Consider the following 26,919-nt stretch of genomic DNA (forward strand, 5'->3'; position numbering starts at 1 on the left):
GGCCCTTGTTTGCTCCCAGTTAAGCCAACAAGCCTCTTTTTCTCCTGATGTATCCATTTCCTGGTGCTGTGGCAGCAACAGTAACAACAGCTATAATCAGAGGGCACCCGTAGCCTAATAAGAAGCCAATAGCCAACATGACTGACTTGGACATGTGGGAGAAGACCATGACTGTCCGGTAAAATAGCAGAAGGCCTGAAACTAGCATCCAAAAGAACAGCGCAAGGTAGAAAAAGTGCATAAAAAATGTTGCTGTGCTGCAAGGTTCAACTAGAACATCATAGCTCTTCCGGGTCCCGGGTTTTCAGCTGGGTTGTTGGCAATGAAGGCACCGATGATAAAACAGATGTCAGCGATCAAAAGAGAGAGGGCAGTGTTAATGATGGAAACATGACGCATGAAGGCAGTGCTATTTTTAGTTATGGCTTTCCAAACGTATCCTTCAATAATTAAACATATAACTAAACATGCCATAGAGATCCCAACTCCAACATAGGTGATTAGATCCAAGATTGTTTTGAGTTCTTCAGGGATACCAGTTGACATCAGAATTGAAAATGAGGTTAGATGGTCGCATCTGCAGGTTACTGTGTCATTTATATCGGAAACAAACTCACACCCGTCACTATCCCAAGCACCCCTGTTGTCAAACAGTGTAAAGTTCCAAAATACACACTGAGGATCTTGCGTCAGAGTCGTGTTTAACTTGGCGTAGCTTAAAGTAACGTTCTGAATCGTTTCATTTACTTTGATTAGCACCACAGCTGCGTTGAGGGCATTCACGGGGTCAGTGTTATTGGTGTTGGTGTTGAAGAGGCTGTTGTTCCGTACTGGCATAACATTATTTAGGGTGTAGAAAGTAGTAGTGGTGATAGCGGCGTTGGGAAAGCCGGTGTTAGAAATGTTCAGGACAACGCTGTTGTTCAGATTTAGGTAGAACGAGTCGTCAAAGGTGCTTCTGTTGAGGAGGATTGCATCAGTCTCAAAGGTAAATGTCCCAACTATTCTATCAGAGAGGAGTTCCATCGAACCCAGTAAATCAGAGCCTGCGTTGTTGTTTTCGTTTGCATTCAGAACTGTCCAGGACTCTCTTGAATCATCACCAATAATGACATCAACTGTTTGAAGGACACCCTGCAGATAAAGAAAGATTTCATTGTGAGGTTAAAAAATATACATGAACAGCTCTATAAAAATCAGTCACATCGACTCCGATACACATTTTGAGTTATTTACACAACTGGAAAGAGGAGATGCTTAGCTTTCTGAAGATATCCTGATTGTTTTTGAATATTTGCAAATATTCAGCGAAATATCAAGATACCATTTTTTTAAAAAGTCCTTCAAAGTTTGCTGACAATATTTTAGCTATAGATATTTAAAAGAGGGGGCTCAAGTTCAGGACAAAAGTGCGACCGAAAGTGTGTGTGTGTGTGTGTGTGTGTGTGTGTGTGTGTGTGTGTGTGTGTGTGTGTGTGTGTGTGTGTGTGTGTGTGTGTGTGTGTGTGTGTGTGTGTGTGTGTGTGTGTGTGTGTGTGTGTGTGTGTGTGTGTGTGTGTGTGTGTGTGTGTGTGTGTGTGTGTGTGTGTGTGTGTGTGTGTGTATTTTCCGAGGGGGAAGCCAAGACATTGTTTTTTTAGAATCAACCAAAACCCCAAATGCAATGCGCCATTGCGACATCCGACTGGTTTCAATAGAGCAGTTCACATATCTGTTGACATAAAAGACACGCTCCATTGCTACTTGAACTCTCATTCACACTGTTACAAAAGACACGTCCCCCTGGAGACTGAACTGCACACTGTTAAACGATGATCGATTCTGTAAAACAATCTCTAAAGCTATTGATCATTTCCTTACGGCCCGTCTACACTACAGGCATCAAAAAATCTTGAAGCTGGGCGTGTCTGAAGCTTGGCGATTTTTTGCGAGCAACCAATCACATGAATCTCCCGCCCCCGACATACAAAGCAATAGCAATGTTAAAACGAAGTAAACTGGATATAAACTCTCCAAACAGGCGAAAAAACTATCAGTTTCACCCACTGTCTCTGCCACCTCCCTCCATGCCTGGTTCCTCCGGTTTGTATCCCGGTAAATAGTTCCGGTCGTAAAGAACCGGGTGATTTGCTACCGTAATATCTCGTTTGGAATATGAGGAAATGAACTGCGGTCTGGCTCTCCCAGCTTGCACGCGGTTTGATTGGCTGCGCTTGCACTGGCGGGATTTGCATAAACGGAATTTGATTGGCTGATGCCAAGCATCGAGCCTCAAAAGTTGAACATTGTTCAACTTTTGATGCCGATAGATGCTCGTGATGCTTGCAAAGCCATGCCATGCTCCCCACAATGCAGTTCGGCGAAGATTAAAAATCTTCTACGTCACCCCATTCAAGTGAATGGGCGAAGCGTTGAAAGCATGTTTTGATGCCTGTAGTGTAGACGTACCGTTACAACCAATATGTCTGATTTCATATCATCATCTCTTTTGTGGGAGACGTTAAAAGCTGTGATCCGAGGAGAGATTATCTTTTTTAATCTGCAAGGCAAAACAAATTGAAAAAGCAAAAACAGTTAGAACTTTTGGGCAGTATAGCAAAACTAAATAGCAAACTCTCAACATTTCCATCCCCTGAACTAGATAAAGAAAGGCAAAATCTTCAGATGGACTACAATTGACTTTCAACGCAAGAGACTGAGAAATTGCTTTTAATCAGAATTTTCCAATAATTTACATTTAACTATCGATGGGAGTGTAAACTGTATCAAAAATGAACGTGCTCCCTAGCTTCCTGTACCTCTTTCAATGTCTGCCAGTCTTCCTACCAAAATCGCTTTTTTGTAAAATAGACACACTAATCTCCTCTTTTTTATGGCAAGGGAAGACTCCTAGAATTAGGAGAGGGCTTTTACAAAGGCACAGATCTACGTAGTGAGCTTCCAAACCTAAGACACTACTATTGGGCAGCCAATATCCACAAAATAATGGTATGGATTAAGGAACCAACATTGAGTTGGTGTGAGCTTGAAGCCAAATCCTGTCCTACTACCTCACTTGTGGCTTTGCTTACATCTACATTACCCAGCTGGCCAACTCAATATTCGAATAACCCGATAGTTGTTTCCACCCAAAGAATATGGTCCCAATTTAGAAGTGATCATGGATTTCATGGATCCTCTATTCATAGTCCCATTCACAACAACCATCTCTTTCTCCCCCCTTACAATAATGGGGCCTTCTCTATGTGGCAGAGATTAGGTCTTATCAGAGTAAGGGACCTTTACATCAACAATGTTTTCGGTAGCTTTAGCCAACTCTCTGACACATTTTGCCTCCCAGACTCTAATATATTTAGCTACTTCCAGGTCTGTAACTGGGTTAAACTAAATAATCCTTCATTCCCCAATATCCCTCCGGATTCAATAATTGACTAAATTCTGGACACTCTAACAACCGAAAAAGTTCTGGTATCAAGAATTTACAATTCCATCTCCCGTCTCACAGAAACATCTCTTGGTAAAATCAAACAATATTGGGAAGATGAACAAGTCCAAGCAATAGATGATGATGATGTCTCGGAATGGCGCATTAGCGAGAGTGAACAATAGTACGTCCTGTTCCAGGCTCAATCTTATACAACTTAAAGTTGTCCACGTATCTATTACACAAACTCTAAACTCTCCAAAATATACCCTAATGTCACGGATACCTGTAACAGATGTCACATGTCACCAGCAAACATGACTCATATGTTTGGTCTTGTCCTCGCCTACATTTTCAAATACCTTGCTGAGGCCTTGGACGTGGTATTGACACCATGTGCAGAAACTGCCATTTTTGGAGTACTACCTGACCACCGAATGATGAGGAGGAAAACTAAAGACAGTTTGGCCTTTGCATCTCTATTAGCACGTAGAAGAATACTCCTTGAATGGAAATCCTCAATAGCACCTAAAGCATCTCTATGGCTTAAAGATCTAATGTTATACCTGAACTTGGAGAAGATTAAATATAACCTGAGGGGCTCTTCAGAAATGTTTGAATCTGTCTGGAGCTCTGTGATAGCCTACATAGCTGAACTTAAGACACTAAGTTAGGAAAAAAGGGGGGACTATGAATGTATGTTTCTTTGTTTTTGATATACAGTACATGTATGTATGTACGTGTATGTATGTGTATGTGTATATGTGTATGTAAATGTGTGGGTATGGGTGTAGGTATGTACATATATATATATATATATATATATATGTGTATGTGTACATGTGGGTATACATATGTGAGTATATGGGTACATAAGGGTATTTTCATTATTCTTTATTTCCTTATCTATACAAATTAAATAATCTTTTACATCACTTTATTTTTCCCTATATATGTATTTATTTACTTTAATAGTTAGGACCGGGAGGGGGGGGGGGGGAAGAAAAATATAGACCGTATAAATGTAACTCATTGGGCCTGACTCAATAAAAAAAGAGAAGACATATCTAAACTAAGATAATGCTGATGGGAAGCCCAGCTAGCGGTGAACGTTCTCACAACTTTGGCTAACGTTACCTACAGGTTCTAATAATGTATTAAGGAAACGTTTTAATCTGATGTTCAAAGAACCTTTTTAGGATATTTATTATTTCAAATGATGTTCCTATAAGGCATAAGGTTAACTAAAACATAACGTTTTAACTGCAACATTCAGAGGATGTTTTGAGGATGTTATTAAGGCCTGAGATGACAGAAAGTTTTTTTATAAAACGTTCCTTAAATGTGATATGTTAACAAAGGTGGAACGTTTTGCCTGCAACATTCTAAGGATATGTTTTGGACGTTGTTGGCGTAACACATTAAATATGTTCTTTATAAAACGTTCCCTCAATGTTACATGATCAAAAATGAAGAACATTCTCCAAGCAACATTCTGAAAATGTTTCCAGGATGTTATTGAGGCCTGAGATGACAGAAAGTGTTTTATAAAATGTTTCTTTAATGTGATATGTTAACAAAGGTGGAACGTTTTGCCTGCAACATTCTAAGGATGTGTTTTGGACGTTGTTGGGGGAATACATTAAAGATGCTCTTTATAAAACGTTCCCTAAATGTTACATGATAACAAAAGAAGAACATTTTCCAAGAAACATTCTAAAAATGTTTTCAGGATGTTATTCTTTTTTTATAAAACGTTCCTGTGATGGCAAATATTAACACGGTCATGGTCAAAATCATATTTATTTCTAGAGAGCTTTAAAAAACAAAGTTGTTGCATTTGTGTGAAAAGGATGTTTTAAAAAATCTGATGTCACCACATTTTCCTTTTGAAAAAAACAAGCAAGCACGTAATTCATGATAAGCTGTAAGCAGATAATGCATGTTTGCGGTGGCATGTGTGAGTTCCCAGCTAGACATTTTTGGTTCTCAAAAAGTTCTGAGAATGTTACCATTCATTGTTCTAGGAATGTTTTCAGCGGGACGTTTGATTTTGGTTCCCAGAATGTTCTTCTGAAAGGCAGGATAACGTTCTTTAAAAACATTCTTGAAATGTTTGGTGACAACCTTCTTTAAATGTTTTTGATAACCTTCTTAAGATGTTTTTGATAAACTTCTTAAGATGTTTTTGATAACATTGTTAGAAGTTTATGCCCTACTGTTCTTAAAACGTGTTCAGCGGGACTTTTTATTTTGGTTGCCAGAAGGTTCTAATGAAAGGTAGGATAACATTCTTTAAAAACATTCTTAACATTTTTGGTGATAACCTTCTTAAGAGTTTTTTGATAACCTTCTTTAGATGTTTTTGATAACCTTCTTAAGATTTTTTTGATAACTTTCTTAAGATGTTTTTGATAACATTGTTAGAACATTATGCCCTACTGTTCTTAAAACGTTTTCAGCGGGACGTTTTATTTTGGTTCTCAGAATGTTCTCCTGAAAGGTAGTATAATGTTCTCTAAAAACATTCTTAACATTTTTGGTGATAACTTTCTTAAGATGTATGAGTGCATTGAGACAATGAATAAAAATGTATTAAAACTACTTTTTTTCTGCTGTTAGTGTTTGTATGTGTTTGTTTCTACTGTCAGTGTCTCTCTCTCCCCCCCTGCCTGCTGGTCTGCTCTACACGGCTGGGAGCAATCTCCAATCAACCACACCTGCAACCAACTCATCAGCCACACTATGAAAGCCTGCAGCCTGCACTCATTCCCTGCCGGATTGTTGCCGTGAACGGTTTGTTGCGTGCCGCTCTAGCTTTTTGCCAGCATATTCTTTAACAACTTTGCCGGCTTTTGCCTCACACTCATTTGTATGTCTCTCCCAGGAGGAATCCAAGGCCTTCCACACCCCCAAGACCAGCCAGGCCTCTCTACCCATCCTGGAACAACTATTTCCCACTACCACCATATTCCTAGAACAGTGAATGGTAACATTCTAAGAATGTTTTTAGAACCAAAAATGTCTAGCTGGGAGGTTTAACCTACCTCTATGACAGGTTGATTGACGACCAGAGTTGGGAAATCTGCAATGTTGCCCAGGATTTCCACGATAGTTGATATGGTATTAGGTGACTCTCTTACTTCCTTCTTCACCTCATTGACATCTTTACTCAGATCCTCCACAAAATCTGGGACATCCTTCTCTTGCAACTCCTAAAGTAAATATTAAAAACATATACATTTATATAATGAGGGATTGTAAACCATGAAAAATACAGAGATGTTTCTTTTCTAGCAACAGCTGCACATTTTAAGCCACAAATGCACAGAAGAGGCTAAAAGAATGTGATTGTGTGAGAGATGGCCGTGTGCTTTGATACAGGGTACTACCATTTGGAGACCTATCCCATATTAACTTAAATGTTCTTTTGTTTTGAAACATTGTAATAACAAAAACATATATTTTTATATTTGATCGGTTTATGTCCTTTATATATTTATTATGCATAGTTCGAGGAGCCTGGGACTTAAGATTTTCTTTGCCAAAACGACACTGTAGCTACTTTGCACATAGCAATAAAGCCTTTGAATGGTTGAATCTTGAATCCTTAGTCTACTTAATCTGAGCCACCACAGTTTTGACAAGTTTGTCCATCTTTGTTGAAAAAGTATTGATATTTATGTGAATCCTGAAATTGATGATTTACTAGAGGGGAGGTGTATCACTTTTAAACAGTTACAGCTGATATGCAGTGGTGTATTTGCTAAGTACATTTACTCAAGTACTAATAATTACTGTACTTAATTACCATTTTGAGATACTATTCTTTACATTTGTTGCTACTTTGTATTTTTATTTGAGTAACATTTGCAATGCAGGAATTTTACTTGTAGTATTCCTACAGTGTTGTATTTCTACTTTTACTTAAGGGTACTTCTTCCCCCTCTGCTGATACGACCTATGATTTTGTGCCGCAGGAGTAGCCAGTAAAAAACAAACATTTCACAACACATCTGCTCTGCATCTGTAACAGTAATTTTAGCCAAAGCATACAAATAATGCATGATGCATACAAACAAAATAACTTGCTCTAGGGATATAAGATTAAGAGATATAATGATGAACAATGATCAACGTCATTATTTAGTTGGAATGCTGTTAACAGCATTCCAACTAACTGTTCTTCTACAGACGAAAAGTTTATTATTCTGCAAACTTATTTTGCTGCGTTTCTTCTCCCGCATTGAACATCGCAGAAACTCCGTTCAAACATCAAAACGTTCAGCTCGGTCGGGAATCGATGGCTATTACTTTTCTCATTCATAACTTTCATAATTCCAGAGATACATCCCATAATTCATCCCATTTTTAACATTTGAACTTTAACATTGCGCAGCTCGTTAAGGCAGAGTGCGTGATGTCAGAGTTAGAGTGGAGGACAGTTTGAAATGTGCCTTCATATATTTTTTTAAAACTGCCATAATTCCCAAACCCTACATTCCTGAGACATAATTTTTTATGACAAACGTAGGAAAACATCCCGTAGCTTGAAAAAGGACAAATAATTAAGCACAAATAATTAAACAAAGTGCTTCTTGAGGGCATGAAGTGACAAAAACGTTCAACATTTCTCCATTAAAGCCCATTGTAATTTCAGGCAGATATTTCCTCACAGCAGCAGCCGCACACCTTTAGTTAAACTGCCAAAAAGGCCACATTATTAACCCGAAAGTACACAAAAATTACACTTCAGATACTCAACTTCCTTGACATGCTTCACGTTTTGAAATTTCACAGATATCTGTTACGGTTCTTCCACAAAACGTTCACATGTAAGAGGTTTATCTCTCATCCAGAACAATGGAAACCTTTGATCTCTGGACGCCTTAAAGTCCTTATCTTGCGTAATTTACTGTAGCTGAAAGATCATAGAACTGTTTCAAAATGCATTAACTTGTTGGGTCTTATTCCAGTAACACGTGATATAGATCGAATATCGTTTCCTATTTGCTGTAAATCACTTGTTAATATCGGGAAAATGGGTCAAATTCAGAGGTATCCAGAAAAGTCTGGATTCAAACTTGCCGCTGCTTGGTGCTGTGTCGTGACGTCACGTGTGGTTCCGCGAATCCTGGTGAGTTCAGCCCGTCCCAGCATCACACAGTGTAGCATTGCTGGTATAGCCGCATGTCAACTTTGTGTATCAGTGTTTATCTCCGAGTTTGTCTTGTTTTTTCCGGATCATGGTGAAGAGGTGTGTCGTTGGCGGGTGTAGCAACACCAATCGGGATGGTTTTACCGTTCATTTGTTCCCGAAAGAGAAGGTTTTACGGGAGAAATGGGAGCGATTTGTGCGGAACACAAGAAAAAATTGGCAGTGCGCCAGTGAAACCAGCGTTATTTGTGGGGCACATTTTGTTGTCCCTGATGATTTTGAAGGCTACCAACAATGGAAGATGGGTTTCAAAAAACAGTTGGACATAAGAAAGGGTGCAATTCCATCAATTAGGACAGGTGATTCAACCCCAATGACTTCCTCGCGTTCCGAGGCTGAGCCCCAGGCATCGTCGATATTTCGCGGCCAACGGGAGACAACGCTGTCCGATAGTAAACAGGGTGAAACACAAGTGATGTCAGACTCCTTGGCGGAACCCCTACAAAAGAAACACAGGTCCGATAAAGCTGTGAAAAAACTAACACTGTCCAGGGTGAGTGAACCATCAATTTGAAATTTGTTTATCATTTATATATCCTAATCTAAGTTGTAAACTGGGAGAAACCCAGGTATCATTGAATGACATGGCACTATAGACAGACACTCTAGTTAGTGCCCAAATTCGCCACGCCCAAATCCGTCTTGTCTTGTAGAGTCTATTTATTTATAAAGACTGATAGACAACAATGCAATTACATTTTGTATGAATCAGGGCACCTAGCTGGTATGCAATGAGATCCGGACGGCAGCAGGGAGCCAGACAGCGGCAGCCGGGAACCACACGTGACGTCACGAAATGGCCTGCTTCCAGAAGCAAAGTTTTTTTATTGGACCTAATATTTTTCCTTTTTTTACATATTATTCAGTATGAAATAAAGAAACATACATTGACTATCTGTTGCATACACCCCCCAGAAATCAACTGCCAAAAAAAGTTTTTAATGTAAGATAAGGACTTTAATAACTCAAATACAAACACCTGTGTAATGGAACACGATGATGTCATCAGTCCAACTGACATGGTTCAAGGCTCTTTCTGCATGTCAGTCTTTATGCTTGGCGGTGTTTTTGATAATGGATCCTGACCACTCAAATTTGTACACTGTGAACAAATTATATTATTAAACAAATATATAACATAAATACAAAAAATACTCTAATTTAGTCTCTTTTCCAGCGCTCTTCATCGGCAACTTTAGCATTTCTGAGTGTCCTTGAACGCATCAATATTAGCAGATGCGTCACACCAAGCCCGCAAGATTTATTCTGCTCTGACTACTGCTAGGTAAGTTCATGTATCCATAAACACCTGAAGTTTAAAGTGTCAAATGAACTCTTTTTAAAAGTATAACACACCTTTGAGTTGGTTCATAGACTGTTTATTGGCGTGAGAACTGATATTAATTTACATATTAAAGGAAACAGCTTCTTAGCAGCGTATCCAGTCTTAGCCCGTTAGCATTGCGCTAACGGGCTAACAGCTAGCAGCTTTACGTTAGCCCGTTAGCATTGCGCTAACGCTGCTAGGCTGCTAGCTAAGTTAATCTCTCCCTAAACAGTTGAACTTTAAAGTGTCAAATTAACTCTTTTTCAAAGTATAACACACCGTTTGAGTTTGTTCATAGACTGTTTACTGGCGTGACAACTGATATTAATTTAAACATTAAAGGAAACAGCTTCTTAGCAGCGTATCCAGTCTTAGCCCGTTAGTATTGCGTTAGCATTGCGCTAACAGCGTTGCGTTAGGCCGTTAGCATTGCGTTAACGGGCTAAGGTTGCTAGCTAACTTAATCTCTCCCTAAACAGTTGAACTTTAAAGTGTCAAATGAACAATAGTTTCTGTATATAGTTGTTTTATCACTTGTTCTTTCACAAAAATTACTTTATTTTTGTTCACCTTTTCACTTTGTGGTTTTACAGAATATATTTGTTAGTAATTGATTCAAACAGTTTTATATAGTTTTTTTCATGCATTGTTTGACAGATTTTCACTCGTGTTTTTACTGAATATAATTTGTTAGTAATTGATTTGAAACGTTTTATATAGTTTTTTCCCCCATGTTCTGGTTTTTGAAAATAAAATGTGCCAAATGTTACTATTTCACCAGTTATGTTTGCATTTTCAACTTTTCCTACGAATAACATTCTACATTCAAAGCCTTACATCTTTAATATTATTTATACATTTGGAGTTTCATGCTACTTTTTAACTTAATATTCATTCATATGGAAACCATTTAGTCATCCAAATATTCCTGATTATTCACTTTCTTCTTACACATTATATTTCAGCATAAAGCATTCCCACTAGCAATTTCTTCAGGAATTGCATTCTCTAGTTTAAAATGTAAACCACAGTAAGCGCTTCTACATGAATCCAGGGGTTTGCTCCTAGAATCTGTCAAAAAAAAGGATCTGTTAAAGGGGCCCTATCATGCACATTTTCAGCATCATGTTAGTACGTAGTGTGTCTCCACTATGTCATGTTATGTAAGTTGGAATAACTTGCAGAAAAGATTTAAAGGATAATCATTAATCAGCAGTAAGTAAGGGGTGGGAATTAATACACATTTGCTTCCTCCTGCTCCCTTTCGGACACATGAATATTTGTTTGTTGAATATATACATATTAATATGAACATTGTTGTTGAACATATTATGATTACTTTAGTATATTGGAAGGACAATGAAGAGAACTTTAGGAATGTTAGCCTTTGCAGACTATGTACATGCACCAAAACTAGATAACACATTAAAGGAAAGGGAAACCCTCAAAAAGCATAATAGGGCTCCTTTAAAAATTAAAGAAGTGTTGCTGCAGAGCCACACTTTATCTAAAAACAGTGGTCAGTTAGTTACAAGAAGTTACTGGACAGTAGATGCCGTGATGTAATGTGCTGATGTTGGTCGAAAACGTGGGTTTTTTACAACAATACAAAATGTTATAACAAATTAGCTTGGTACATTTTTTCTCACTTGGAATTGGCGAATGTACTTCAGTTGAAATAAAATACATACTAAATGAAACTTCTCACAAGGTCAGTGGATTATCTTGAGCAACAGGTAATGATTTCTGCTTTTGAGTTGATTTATATCAACGTTTAGATTTTCTTCATGTTTTGTTGAACAGATGGTGTCTCAGAGTTGAAAGGTGTAGTTAGGTAGAAAGAAAATAGTTCCTACATACCATTTTTGCACAACGTGGAATGACTGGTTACGTAGAACTAGTGAACATAGGACCGTTTTTTGAAATAACTTTATGGCATACTGTGTGTTTTATAGATTTAAAATGGGGATGAAATGTTATCCCCAGCTGATCACTTACCTCTGAAGAAACAAGCAACTCCTTGATTACTTTGATAACGAAAGAGTCCTCTAACAATCTCCACTCTCCATCATTACACTCCGCACTCTTATCACCCTCTTGACCCGTAGGACATTTTTTAATAGATTTGTCGCCTTGTCGTCCATCCCCATAATCAGCGTCTTTACATGTAAAAGCTTAGGAGATACATAATAATCAATTAGTATTACAAAACATATTGGGGAAAAAGACTGCAAAGAAAAAGAATAGTCACTTTTTAAACATTGCACTTACATTCTACGAAAATGTTCAATGTTGTTACCCGTCTATATTCAAGATTATCGACCTTACAAGTCTATTCTAGTGACGTTGATCCACCGCATTCTCCTAGCGGTCGTTTCTATGTGCGACAGAATTGCTTTCCATTTTCAGTAACACCAGCATCTGCAAACATTTAACAGTGTTGTTAATAAATTAAACTGTTATTGGATGTGTGTTCTCAGTATGGTCAGATTGAGAAGTTTTCTGAAACATTTTAAACTTACCAAAAGGATTAGGTGAGTCTTTAAACCAATTCACCTTAAAAGGGGACTGCACACAACACTCAAGTGATTCTGTTTGTCCCTCTGTCCCCAGACATCTAACGTTTATTTGACACTTTGATTCTATGATGGGAGCTTGTTGGATATAAATTCCAGTCACGTCCATTTTTTTAATGAACTGCAATACGTCGCCCATCAGAGTGCATTGGTAAAGTCCTGTAATTAAGATCATAAAAACAATGATTAAATTGGTTTGCTGTAAACATTTTTTAAATAATGATACCATTAGTATATTAAATTGTGAAAATTCCAGTATTTGACTATAGCTGTATATTTCCATTCTGATACAATGACAGTATGTGTGGTTTTTTTTCAGTCCAATATTGAGATGTTGTCCTTTTTTGCACAGATATGATGGTCCAAGCAGCAAATTAATTTGTCTATTAGCATCAATTAAAATGGAAGTGTTATTTTGCTTATTTTTACCAGCTTTTTCTTACCAATATCCAGAAGAATGGCTTTCTTTATTTTTAGGACAGACCCTGTAATAGGATTTAAAGTTATTGTTCTCCTTCCAAGCTGCTTAATTACCCTTCCACGTAATGTCCACTCGACACTACTTATTTGTCCCACATTAATGTTTCTGGGTTTGCACACCAGTGTCATGCTATTTCCAGTATAAATTGGGGCGGTAAACCCTAATTCATCTTCACCTTTGGAGAAAGAAAAACACATCAGTTTGGTATTCATACAAGTTAAACAAAATGTAATGACCTACTAGCTATGTTGGACTTACTGTTGTACAATGCAGTGACAGAGCCAATGACAGGGGCAATATTAGAGTTTACTGCTTCTGAAAATTCTTTATGTGCTTTAGCCAATTCTGCTGTTTTAACCTCTGTAGTCTCAACAACAAAATCTGTAAATATGCTTCCTTCTCTGTAAGAACAAACACAAAACAAAATGGTGGTGTCAAATGTGTACAGATTTCCTGCCTCCATATATCTTAAATGCCAGAATTACCATACCTGAATCCTGTCACAGAAACACCAATAAACCCTGTGATTCCTTCATACTTGTTGATTAACTGTGGGAGAGATACAGTTCATAACATTACCAATGAAACTGAAAATACAAGTTACAATTTGATATGGTATTTATCAATGCACTTACCACTTCATTCATGGTGTTTTTAAGATCGTTGTATGCAGCACTTTGTGGATCATTCAATGTGTCTGTGAACGTCTTGTTTAATTGCACTGTCATTTCCAAATTGAACCCTGTTTATTTGAAAAGAGAATAAAAACAAGATCAAACAATTCAGTTTGTTGTGATTTAAAGAATATACTAGCTATATATTAGAAGAGAGGAGACCATTGTGAATAATTGTTTAATTAAGTTTGCATGACTTGCAGATCAATCAATCAGTCAATCAATCAATGTTTATTTATATAGCCCAATATCATAAATGTTACATTTGATCCAGGGTATAAAACCCATATCTCTATAAAATGCAAATATCCTTTTCAGCAACAGTGTTGAGATGTCATGTGGAAGGTATTAATTAAATAGTCTGACCTATATTCAAGTAGAACTGCAATTTATAATTCATCAATAATTTTTTTAATGAATGACATACGTCCATTTACACCCTGAGGTCAAAGCCCTTTTTTCACGTTTGGCTCGTCTGTGCTTTCTTTGTATAGATGCTTTTAAAAAATGAACCCTGTGCTGCATAATAAAGTAATATCATTTGTATTTGTTTTAAGACAAGCATAGCTGTCAGCATATGTAGGCTGCAGGGATGTCACATACATGTTATCACTAAGAAATATATTCAAAACCCAAAGTGAAAAGTAGTTTACAAGACAAGAACAAAAAAAATAGTTTCTTTCAAGTCTTGGTGACCAAGGAGAAAAGACACAAATCAATATGTATTTACTAAAAAAAGGTAATGCAGATGTTATAAAGCAATGAGCTACATAGAGCCTCATTACTACATTTTTGTCAATAAAAAATACCTTTCACAGGAGCAGTGGTCTGTTTTACTGCAGGTGTAGCCTTGGTAGTAGCAGCAGTTGTGAGTGCTGTAGTTGGAGCTGGGGTGGAGGTAACGTCTGACGTCACACTAGTACTCCTTCTAGAAGTTGAAAACACAAGTACATTTAGTTCAAGTATCTTTAAATGTGAATTGCAAGGTTTGGCAAGAACATTAACAACCCCTTTCAACAATAATTGTAACAATCACTCATAATTATAATAAGTAAGAATTTTTATTATTGTTCAGCGCTTATTTGTCGCAATTGTGGTCAGTGTTGGAGCTGTTGTAGCAGAATATATGAAATTATAAATTGAACTCATTCTTGTTAACAAAGGGTAATAATGGAAAAACATGTGTATAAAACATATGTCCATTACTCCCTTTCCCAATGTAATTACTGAGCCATTTCCCCATCACGTATCTCTTAAAAACCTGGTGGTAACAATAGTTGTTGGTTGGGTTATGAGTATTGTAAATATATTTAGTTTAGCTTTCTTTTTTTGGTTGCTTTGTTATTTTTAACTGTAATAAAGTATGATCATCTGTAGAGGGAAATACCTCACGTATAAGTAAATTACAGAAAATGTTCTACAAATAACAACCAGGGATGAGTTATCAAAACGCTTATTGCTAAATACAGGTATTGAAGATTGTTGAAAGAGATGTTGGCGTTTGAAAGACTACTTTATAAAAGTGTGTTACTGTTGACAGTATGAGTTATTATAGCTTTCATCACTTGCTTTAAGACATTTAAACTGCACCGAAAGTTTGTTTATCTCAAATACAATATACCATGGTGTGACTACATTGTTATAAGCAAGAATAAATATTCCCGGATTAGGTTAGGTGTTGCAGTGTTAGATGTGTTTTGTCAATAGATATTGGGTAAATTAATCAATTCAATTTAATTAGATTCTGATGACTAAGGATTCCAAATATTCTGATTAAACTTGTTAAAAACGTTAACACTTTTTTTGGGTCTGAAAAGTGATAAATACAACTTGTACGTTCAGCTCTCCTATTAAGAGAGATGACTTAATAGTTTCAAACAATAGGTTTCCCAGAAGGTTTTTGCCAATAGAAAATGTTGAATACATAAATACTGGACAATCATTTAACATCACTTAAACTTAAAGACTAACTGAATTGTTTTAAGAACAGCTTAATAATGATAATAATACATGCTGTAATATTTCTCATTATGTATTATTGCTGTCAAATAAAAAAACGAATTTAGCACCACAAAAAAGACAAAAACATTGACCTGTTACAATTGCTGGTGTTTTCACACTTGTTGTAACAAGTGTTGTTGTATCTTAAATAATAATTACATTTGAACATACACATGTTTCACCCAACTTTAATTAAATAACAACTGTCTAGAGAAAACAAGGAAATTGAATGTCATGATTGTTTTGAAGCGCTTACATGTCATAAATGTTGTTGCAGCTGTTGTCGTGAAACCGTGCAAGTAAAGATGCATTAGTGAAAATACACTCCTTATATTAAAAAAACTACTGGTAAATACAGATGTTGGTATTGTTTTAGATGTTGTAGTGTTTGGATGTGTAGTAACCAGAAGCATGTTAAAACTTGCAATGAAAACAAAGATAATTTGACCATACATTTTTTGTACATATTGATCTAAAAGTGTGTCACTCTAACATAAACACTTAATGCACTCATAAAAAGACCCTTGTAACTTGTGATAATGTTCTATTGCTGAGAACTGAGGCTACCTACTGTAACCCCAGCTTCTACGAGTAAAAGGCGTAGCCCCCTAAGGCTATCGCTATTGGGTAATCCCCCTGCCCCCCTGCGCAGCACTGAAACACTTGTAGTCCACGCCCACCCGCAAGGTGGGCCCCGCCCTCGGGCCTCCTTCCGGTATAAATAGGAAGGAGGCCCGGCAATCTGCTCCCATATAAAATAACTTTTCTTCAGCTATTCGTAGAGCCAGTGGGGCCCAGCGCTTAGAGGGCTGCGCCATTTACTCATAGAAGCTGGGGTTACAGTAGGTAACCTCAGTTCTATTTCGTATATGGCTTCGCCCTCTAAGGCTATCGCTATTGGGTTAAGGGCGAAGCATGATGTAGTCTGCGCCCCACTGGGTCCGCCCGGCACTAGAAGCACAGAGACACATGCTCAATAACACCCCATGCCTGTTGTCTGTGCGAATCAACACATTGATTGTAAAGCAACGGGGCGACTCCCCCGTTTTTTTCCGAGATTTAGAAAAATGGCGGTGTAAAAACCGCGCAAGACACTGTTCCTGGGATGACAGGAGTGTTTCTTGTATCCCATGGAACTGCTAGGGGGGAGAGGCTTCTCTGTGATGTGCCGTAATGGTCGTCATGGTGACGAGCCACACCATCACCGCCGCTGCCCGTGAGGCAAAAGGGCTGCGAGGGAGTTTCCACACGCTGCATTTCACTCCGTCTCTCATCATGAGGCGTGTACACGCCCAGGGGATGAGAGGTGTGTGCCAGCTGTCCACACGAGGCGTTATAACGGTGCTCGTTTCACTCCGTCTCTCATCATGAGGCGTGTACACGCCCAGGGGATGAGAGGTGTGTGCCAGCTGTCCACACGAGGCGTTATAACGGTGCTCGTGGGTTATTATGACCGTGTGTAGGAGGCATATCTGGGACAGAGGAATACCGCGAGCTCTGCAGTTTATAAACCAATAGGTTAAAAACAGCAGACTTCTGCAGCGAATGAACCACCTCTGGAGTCCCCCTGTTGGAAGAGACCCAGTGGTATCATCACGTGACCAGCTGACGCCAACGCAGAGCAGCTGCGTCACGGAGAGGGCTGTGTTGGTTGTGACACGCCGGAGGAGAGCTGTCAGTTCCTCCACTCGCTGCCGCGAGAGCCGCGCTCTCATGCTTGCTGAGTTTAATTCCACTCCCAGATAAACGATTGTCTGAGAGGGAAGAGGACAGCTCTTCTTCCAATTTATTATGAAGCCCAGACTTTGACAGATGCGATACGAGATGTACCGTCTGTAAAGTGACTTCCTCTCTGGAGCGAGCCAGCAAATAGCAGGTCGTCCAGAGAAAACACACTCTCATCCCTCCTCTGTGTAGTGGCTCCAGCCTTCTCTACACAAAAATGCGAGGAGCCAGGAAATATCCGAACAGCAGACGATTGTCTGGTCTGATATTCCCTGAAATGAGAAAACGCAGGAATTTCCTGTGTTTTGGCATGATGGGTATGTGGAAGTATGCATCCTTCAGGTGGAAGTGAACCAGTCGTGAACACATTCCAGCACCTGTTTGATCGTCAGCATGTGGAATACTGACAGATCGAGGATGTCTCATTCCCCCAGTCTTTTTCGGGATTAGAAAAATAACGGGATTGAAAACCCCTGATTTTCCTCCCTTTGAGGAACCCTGGAAATATCCACTTTCAACAGGAGTTCCAGCAGCTCGGATTGGAGCGCAAGACATAGCTTCTGGGAGGACAGGAGTGTTTCCTGTATCCCATTGAACTGTGGGGGGGGGGAGAGGCGAACTGCAGGACGTATCCTCTGCTGATCAGCCTGCTCATCCATCTGTCCATCAGACACACGCGCTGCCACTCTGAGAAAAACTCTGAGAGCGGGCGCACGTGCTCGAGATGTGTTTTTGGTCGTCATGGTGACGAGCCACGCCACGCCAGAGCCCCTGCCGCCGCTGCACGTGAGGCAACCCAAGGTGTGCTTGGACCGAAAGGGCTGCGCGGGGGCCTCCACACGCTGCGTCTCACTCCGACTCTCATCATGAGGCACATACACGCTCAGGGGATGGATGGAGGTGTGTGCAGTGCTGCCCACATGAAACGTTATATAACGGCACTCATGGGTATATTAAGGCCGTGTGTACCAGGCGTATCTCGGACAGAGGAATGCCGCGAGCTCTGTAGTTTATTAACCAACAGGTTAAAACCAGGCTTCTGCAGCGAGCCCTGCTGTCTACTAATCAACAGATTAGTGGCAGCCGGCTTAATTAACACGCTCTGAAATGTATTAACCAACAGGTTAAAACCAGGCTTTAGCAACGAGCCCTGCTGGCTATTAACCGACAGGTTATAGGCAGCTGGTTTACACAGGGCGTGAGGCAACCCAAGGTGGGCTTGGACCAAAAGGGCTGCGCGGGGGCCTCCACACGCTGCTTCTCACTCCGACTCTCATCATGAGGCGCGTACACGCTCAGGGGATGGATGGAGGTGTGTGCAGTGCTGTCCACATGAGGCGTTATATAACGGCGCTCATGGGTTTATTATCGCGTGTAGGAGGCGTATCTCGGACAGAGGAATGCCGCGAGCTCTACAGGTTATTGACCGAGGTTAAAACCGGCAGGCTTCTGCAGCGAGCCCTGCTGTCTACTTAATCAACAGATTAGTGGCAGCCGGCTTAATTAGCGAGCTCTGCAGTTTATTAACCGATAGGTTAAAACCGGCAGGCTTCTGCAGCAAGCCCTGGGCGTCGTGGCGCTGTGGGCGCTGCCGCTGGGGGCACTCAGCCTGGAATACTGCTCATTCCCCCATTCTGGCTTCTCTGTGATGTGCTGTGCTGGTCGTCATGGTGACGAGCCACGCCATTGCCCTCGCCGCCGCTGCCCGTGAGGCGAAAGGGCTGCGAGGAAGCGTCCACACGCTGCGTTTCATTCCGGCTGTCATCATGAGGCGTGTACACGCTCAGGGGATGAGTGGAGGTGTGTGCAGTGCTCTCCACATGAGGTGTTATAACGGCGCTCATGGGTTATTATGACCGTGTGTAGGAGGCGTATCTCGGACGGAGGAATGCCGCGAGCTCTGCAGGTTATTAACCGATAGGTTAAAACCAGCAGGCTTCTGCAGGGAGCCCTGCTGTCTACTTAATCAACAGATTAGTGGCAGCCGGCTTAATTACCGGCTCTGCTTCCTCGGAGGCTCTCGCGGAGCAGGCCAGGCGCGGGGGAGCCTCACTCCCCTTTGACTTGCCGCCGGGAGACCCTGTCTCTGGGGTGGCGGGGGAGCGGAGACGTGGGACGGAGCCCCTGCAGCCGCCGAAGGGCGAGACTGACGCCGAGGCGGTTGCTGTGGGTGTCTCTCCACTTGCGGCCTCCTGTGGCCGGCGCGGACGCCGCGGCTGCTGCGGGCGTTGGTGCCGCTGTGGGCGCTCAGCAGGCTGGAGCCAGCTGACATGCTGGCGAATGCCGTCCGCCTGTTCCGCGGCCGTCTTCATGGACTCCACCATGGCGTGGAACTGGGGTCCTAACAGCCCGTACGGGCTGATTGGAGCGTCCAGTAGCACTTTTCTGGCCGTCTCCGTAACAGACGCCTGCTGCAGGTTGCGCTGGATCTGTGTCACCCACGCGGAAATCCTCACCTGGGAGACAGCGACGGACGCGCACAAAGTGAGCGCCGTGCTGGCCGCCTTGCGGATTTCCTCTGCCTCGGTGGTGGACCGCTCTACCAGTGTCACCACAGAGTTGGAGAGCAGCGCGATGATATTCGCCGCCGCAAGAAAGGTACACTGGTGCACCCGGTCGGCCTGGCGGGCGACATACTCTCTGGGGGAGCTCAACGTAGGGCGCCGTCCTGTGGCGACGGAGAAGGGGACCGCATGCTCGCCCGCCAAACCAGCCCCCTGCTCCGACTCTGTCTCCCCCGTCCGGGGGAGAGGAGGGAGGGGAGAACCGCAGGGTGAACCATGGAGGGAGACGGGGTAGGAGTCGTCCGACTCCTGCCCGGCTCCGGGGACATGCTGCCGTCCACGTGCCGGACGGGCCAATCGTCCTAGTCGGCCGCAGCAGCTAGAGCGTCCGCTCTTCGCTTCCTGTCGGCTGATGGGAAACGGGCACAATGTGAGCAAGCGATCTGCTGGCTGAGAGCCGCGTCCGCGTGCTCTGGCCCCAGGCAGGATTCGCACATTGCGTGCTGGTCATAGCTCATGATATATCCTGAGCAACATGAGGGACAATTTCGGACGCAGTTGTTGCTCATGATGTTTAATGGTTCTGTGCTTCAGTAACTGCCGAGGTTTGCTGAAGAAAAGAGGGAGCAGATTGCCGGGCCTCCTTCCTATTTATACCGGAAGGAGGCCCGAGGGCGGGTCCCACCTTGCGGGTGGGCGTGGACTACAAGTGTTTCAGTGCTGCGCGGATGCGCAGGGGGATTACCCAGTAGCGAAAGCCTTAGAGGGCGAAGCCATATTCCAAAATAGAACAGCTGCTAACGTAGAAGAGTAATGTAAACATTTGTATATTTCCCTTACCTGTTGTTGGAGACATTGTGGTTGTTGGAGACCTTGTGGTTGTTGGAGAAATGTTGGTTGTTAGAGACCTTGTGGTTGTTGGAGACATTGTGGTTGTTGGAGACCTTGTGGTTGTTGGAGACATTGTGGTTGTTGGAGACCTTGTGGCTGTTGGAGACATTGTGGTTGTTGGAGACATTGTGGTTGTTGGAGACATTTTGGTTGTAGGAGACATGTTGGTTGTTGGAGACATTGTGGTTGTTGGAGACCTTGTGGTTGTTGGTGGCCTTCTGGTTTTTGGAGACATTGTGGTTGTTTTAGTGGTCACAACTGTTGTAGCAGCCATTGTTGAGTCTGAAAAGACCATTTCATAATTATGTTGGTTAAGCTGAAGAATACATACCTTAACAAGTCAAGTAGATCATTAGTACATTTAGTTTCAAGAGCAGAGCCAAGCCTTAAAAACAGCAATGATTACCTGTGAACACTACCAACACATCTGAGCACCGTTTGTCTCGAATTACTCGACGACAGACTTGAATCATGCCCTCAAGTATTATCACAGTCTTTTTGTCACTCCACTATCCTTACCTCAGACTTTGATTCTGTCAAACTATCCGCTGGCTGACAGTTGCAGCAAATGCAAGCTAGTAGCCCTCCTTGGTTACATCAATTATGCCATTTGCCATTCCTCAAGCAAAATCCTTCCTGTCTGACCTGCATTAAGCTGCAGGCCTCCCTAACTCTACAATATAGTTGTTCTGGAAGATGCATGCAAGATGGAAAAAGTTCTTGGCAAGATTTGTTGTCTTGGAATTGCATCTCCTTCTTCTACAAGCTCTTTATCACCAAACCTGAGGATATTGATCTCGGCTCACAGGCCCGCTTGTCTTTATCTTTGCTCCATGTGCTAGAAGCCATCTTTATAGCTGTTGTTCTTTGCTGGTCTAGGAAATCCATACTCGTCCACACAGAAAACACACATTGATACTTACTTGAATATCAGCTCAACACCAGTTCATTCTTTGGGCATCCCACATTTCTGGTTACCATCACATCATTGCTGATTCATTGTATTGTTTCTCTTTACAGAATATCAGACAAGTCCCAGAATCGGATCTCCATCCCATACCAGTCCAACCATTAAACTAGTCACTGGCCAACACTGTCCTTTTACTTCCCATTCCCATGTTCGTGTTGACTGAAGGCTTGCAAAAACAGGAACCTTCTCTTAAAGTTAGACAACTACCACTCATTGCTGACCTTTTCAGCCTTTGCATCTGTTCTCTATGCTCAGGCTACATGTCCCCCATTGTTGATATAACCTCAAACCCATTTTTTCTTACCGAAACAGGAATAATGGCCTAATGCATTGAGAAAAAGTCAACAGCAATTTAAGCATTTCCTTAGAACACTGTTTGAGTTATTCGGATCAAACCCTACAGGTCCTCAGTCACTGTTCATCTCGAGCTTATACATTCTTAATAATCTCACCAATCTTCAACATGGACACACTCAACTCAGCTGAATTTAAATAAGCTTGTGTGGAGTTTATACCAATTGAAGCAATGGTTGTTCAGTCTGAAAGAACAATATCATACCCATTGTTTGTTAAGATGAAAAATTAATTTGACAAGTCAATTTAGACAATAACCAACAACACGGAAAAATAATCTAACAATTGTTATTTTGCACTGACTTGTTTTTGCTGACATTGTGGGTGTTGGAGGGTTCACCCCAGTTGTAGTGACTGTTGTTGAGACTAAACACATCAACAATCATTTTTGTCAAGCTGAAGAATGAATCTGACAAGTCAACTAAGAAAATATCTGCCAACATGGTGAAGTCAGATAGCAATCGTTTTGTTGCATTTACTTTTTGTTGTTGTCATTGTTTGTGTTGTAGTGTTTACACCTGATGTAGCAACTGCTGATGTGTTTAAAAAAGAGAAAATCCCTGTTTTATTTGTTTGGTAAGAAAACAATCTGACAAGTCAACTAAGACTTTAGCTACCAACATAGTAGAGTCATATAGAAATAGTTTTTTCTGCACGTAATTGTTGTTGGTGACATTGTTGGTGTTGTAGTGTTCACAACTGTTGTAGAAACGGTTGTTGCCCCTTAATATATTGCCCTGCCCCCCAAATAACTCATAAACAGTTTGTTGTAGACTCTTATGAAAGGCATCGTTGCACTCAACAGCGATCCTGTTTGTTGGATGATGGTTTCCCCAGCCCCTTTCATAACAAATGAACCATGAACCCATTGTCGTAGAAAGGGAATTCCTGTTGCATTAGTAACAATGTGCCCCGCTACCACACATTTGCCACGCCCCCTTACATATCATGAACCGTTTGCCGTAGACTGTTGTGGAAAGCATCATTGTACTCAGCAGAGAGTTCCTATTTCATTGGGGATTACATTCTATTACTATTACATGGAATGTCATTACCAAAGCGCCATTTGAGACAATCACTATTGAACAAGAAGATGTTACATTATATATACATATATTATGTATACATTATCCAAACTGCTCAAAATGAATAAATGAAATACTGTCTTTTAAGTCTTACTTGTTGGTGTTGGAGTTGTGATAAGAGGAGTTGTTGGTGGTGGAATTGTTATAGCAATACAAGCTGGAATGTCTGTAAAAAGGAAGAGAGAAGAGTCACTGCTGAATAGAACAATAACAGAGAGTGAAACTTAAGAAGATACTAGATTTTATTCTAGGACTGTACAATGAATGCAGCAAAAACAATAAGCAATATTTATAAAATCATGATCCCTATAGACATTCTGTTAAAAGAAAAGAAACAATACTGAAGCTCATCAGTGGAAGCCATCTTTAACTTTGATAAGAGTGTATTTTATCTCTTTCACAGCAATTGTATAACATGCAAAATAAATCTTGAAGAAGATGGAGAGAAAGTCTGTTATCATAAATGAACAAAGGTTTACAAGAGAGTTGGGTCATTTACATAATATGTTCATATGTGTTTTATTAACATGATATCCATACTTACTTGTATATCATGACATTGCTAGTTTGACTTTTTTTTATATTACATTTGAGTAAAATAGAAAATGCAGGCCAGAATGCAGTGATTACTGCAGACCAACTTACTGTTTTGACCAGAAGGCTGGCAGTATTGTCCATCAGGAGGAATGGCATTGATGCATCCACATGTGTCACCAGTGATGTTGTCACAGGATGTGACCTGTTCTCTGGACCCTATCCCCTCAAACCTCCTTCAGACTATCGCTCCTGATATTCTACCATTTCTCACCCATTTCATCAACACTTCTCTAACTTCTGGTCACTTTCCAAACAGTCTCAAGGAGGCAAGAGTAAACCCTCTCCTTAAGAAACCCACTCTCAATCCGTCTGATGTTATTAACTACAGGCCCGTCTCTCTCCTCCCGTTCCTGTCTAAAACACTTGAACGCGCTGTCTTTAAACAACTCTCCTGTTATCTCCATCAGAACAACCTTCTGGATCCGCACCAGTCTGGTTTCAAGGCAGGTCACTCAACAGAAACTGCTCTCCTTGCTGTCTCTGATGAACTGCACACTGCTAAAGCAGCCTCCCTCTCCTCTGTCATCATCCTTCTGGACCTGTCTGCTGCATTCGACACAGTGAACCATCGGATCCTCCTTCGCACTCTCCAAGAACTTGGAGTTTCAGGCACTGCACTTTCCCTCCTCACCTCATACCTCAACGACCGCACCTACAGGGTTACTTGGAGAGGGTCCGAGTCCGACCCTTGTCAATTAACTACAGGGGTCCCTCAGGGCTCGGTTCTTGGTCCCCTCCTCTTCTCCCTGTACACAAACTCGCTCGGGTCTGTCATTAGCCCGCATGGTTTTTCATACCACTGCTACGCTGACGACACCCAACTAATTCTGTCCTTTCCCCGCTCAGAGACCCAGGTCGTCGCACGCATCTCTGCTTGCCTAGCAGACATCTCTCGGTGGATGTCTGCTCATCACCTCAAGCTCAACCTTGACAAGACTGAACTGCTCTTCCTTCCGGGAAAAGATTGTCCCACTCTTGACCTAACAATCAACATCGGCACCTCTGTTGTTTCCCCGACTCAGACTGCAAGGAATCTGGGTGTGGTCCTAGATAACAAATTGTCCTTCACTGCAAACATCGCTGCTACAACCCGCTGCTGCAGATACACGCTTTACAACATCAGGAGGATACGTCCCCAGCTGACCCAGACATCAGCGCAGATTCTGGTCCAGGCTCTCGTCATCTCACGCCTAGACTACTGCAACTCCCTCCTGGCTGGTCTACCTGCATGTGCCATCCGACCTCTGCAGCTCATCCAGAATGCAGCGGCTCGTCTGGTCTTCAACCTTCCCAAATTCTCCCACACCACACCGCTCCTCCGCTCCCTTCACTGGCTTCCAGTAACTGCTAGAATCCACTTCAAGACACTGGTACTTGCGTACCATGCTGTGAATGGATCTGGCCCTTCCTACATCCAGGACATGGTTAAACCGTACACCCCAGCACGTGCACTCCGCTCTGCATCAGCCAAACAGCTCGCTGCACCCGCACTGCGAGGGGGACCCAAGTTCCCGTCAGCAAAAACACGTGGGTTTGCTATCCTGGCTCCAAAATGGTGGAATGAGCTCCCCATTGAAATCAGGACAGCAGATAGCTTACACATCTTCCGACGCAAACTGAAAACTCATCTCTTTAGACTCCACTTCGAGCGATAGAATTACTAACAAAGCACTTATATACTAATAAAGGGCTGGCTTTCTAAATGCCAGTTGAGTAGCACTTGAAATGTTTGGCTCTATGAAACCTGATGTACTTATATGATTCTGTTTTCTTAAAGGTTGTATCTTCCTGGTCGAATGCACTTATTGTAAGTCGCTTTGGATAAAAGCGTCAGCTAAATGCAATGTAATGTAATGTAATGTATACTGTAAACACTGGTCACATGACCAACGATACTGATCCTCACATCTGCACTGGTAACCAGCACTGCTCGGAGAGCAAACTTGAGACAAAACAGAAACACAATGAATTTCACACATGTAATGAGTTTTTCCAACTGTCAAATTCATAAAGTGCGTTTTACAACTATTAGATTCAAACTTTGGGTTGACAACACCCAACACATATTTCACATATTCACAATCATGTAAACCAATGTAAAATAAGCTTTTATCTATACCTGTAGAAATGTTTACATCAAGGATGTGTGTGTTGTTGACGATAAAGGGGTAACGGATGCTTCTCAGAATGGTACTCAGTTGATTTATTAGAGTGACATCTGTGGTGTTCAACTCAACCAAAATGATGTATTCAAAGAGAATAGGAGGAGCTGCAGGGAGAGAATTGTAAAGGGAGTATACAGAAGATGCCTCACTTAAAATGAAAATTGTAATGTTTTTTTTCTAAATGAAATATTGTCCTTTAAGTCTTACTTGTTGGTGATGTAGTTGTTGGAAGAGTTGTTGGTGATGGAGTTGTTCTAATAAGAGTGGTTGGTGACGGATTTGTTGAAGGAAGAGTTGTTGGTGATGGGGTTGTTGTAGGAAGAGTTGTTGGTGATGGAGTTGTTGAAGGAAGAGTTGTTGGTGATGGAGTTGTTGTAGGAAAAGTTGTTGGTGATGGAGTTGTTGTAGGAAGAGTTGTTGTTGATGGGGTTGTTGTAGGAAGATTTGTTGGTGATGGAGTTGTTGAAGGAAGGGTTGTTGGTGATGGAGTTGTTGTGGGAAGAGTTGTTGGTGATGGAGTTGTTGGTGATGGGGTTGTTGAAGGAACAGTTGTTGGTGATGGGGTTGTTGGTGATGGAGTTGTTGAAGGAAGAGTTGTTGGTGATGGGGTTGTTATAGGAAGAGTTGTTGGTGATGGGGTTGTTGTAGGAAGATTTGTTGGTGATGGAGTTGATGAAGGAAGAGTTGTTGGTGATGGAGTTGTTGTAGGAAGAGTTGTTGGTGATGGGGTTGTTGTAGGAAGAGTTGTTGGTGATGGGGTTGTTGTAGGAAGATTTGTTGGTGATGGAGTTGATGAAGGAAGAGTTGTTGGTGATGGAGTTGTTGAAGGAAGAGTTGTTGGTGATGGAGTTGTTGAAGGAACAGTTGTTGGTGATGAGGTTGTTGGTGATGGAGTTGTTGAAGGAAGAGTTGTTGGTGATGGAGTTT

General features: G+C 41.4%; 1 protein-coding gene and 2 long non-coding RNA genes across 3 annotated transcripts; all 3 read right to left on the reverse strand.

Moving 5' to 3' along the window:
• Window positions 1-19: 19 nt before the first annotated feature.
• LOC307016213 (adhesion G-protein coupled receptor F1-like) lies at window positions 20-2,513 on the reverse strand (the record flags this gene model as incomplete). Its single annotated transcript, XM_079645256.1, is given in 2 exon segments — window positions 20-304; window positions 307-2,513. Coding segments are annotated over 2 exon segments (1,005 nt in total). The 5' UTR covers window positions 1,027-2,513.
• Window positions 2,514-13,695: 11,182 nt separating this feature from the next.
• LOC307014227 lies at window positions 13,696-23,396 on the reverse strand. The gene is made up of 4 exons (XR_013801204.1): window positions 23,325-23,396; window positions 20,771-21,103; window positions 14,510-14,628; window positions 13,696-13,768 (listed from the first exon to the last, which is right to left on the reverse strand). It is a non-coding gene; the product is annotated as an uncharacterized lncRNA (long non-coding RNA).
• A 1,956-nt stretch (window positions 23,397-25,352) lies between these two features.
• On the reverse strand, window positions 25,353-26,514 carry LOC307014229. Its single transcript, XR_013801205.1, has 3 exons — window positions 26,200-26,514; window positions 25,947-26,096; window positions 25,353-25,769 (listed from the first exon to the last, which is right to left on the reverse strand). It is a non-coding gene; the product is annotated as an uncharacterized lncRNA (long non-coding RNA).
• Between the last annotated feature and the right edge of the window lie 405 nt (window positions 26,515-26,919).

This window comes from Notothenia rossii (genome assembly GCF_949606895.1).
Source record: "Notothenia rossii genome assembly, chromosome: 8".
In the NCBI taxonomy this organism is placed as follows: domain Eukaryota; kingdom Metazoa; phylum Chordata; class Actinopteri; order Perciformes; family Nototheniidae; genus Notothenia; species Notothenia rossii.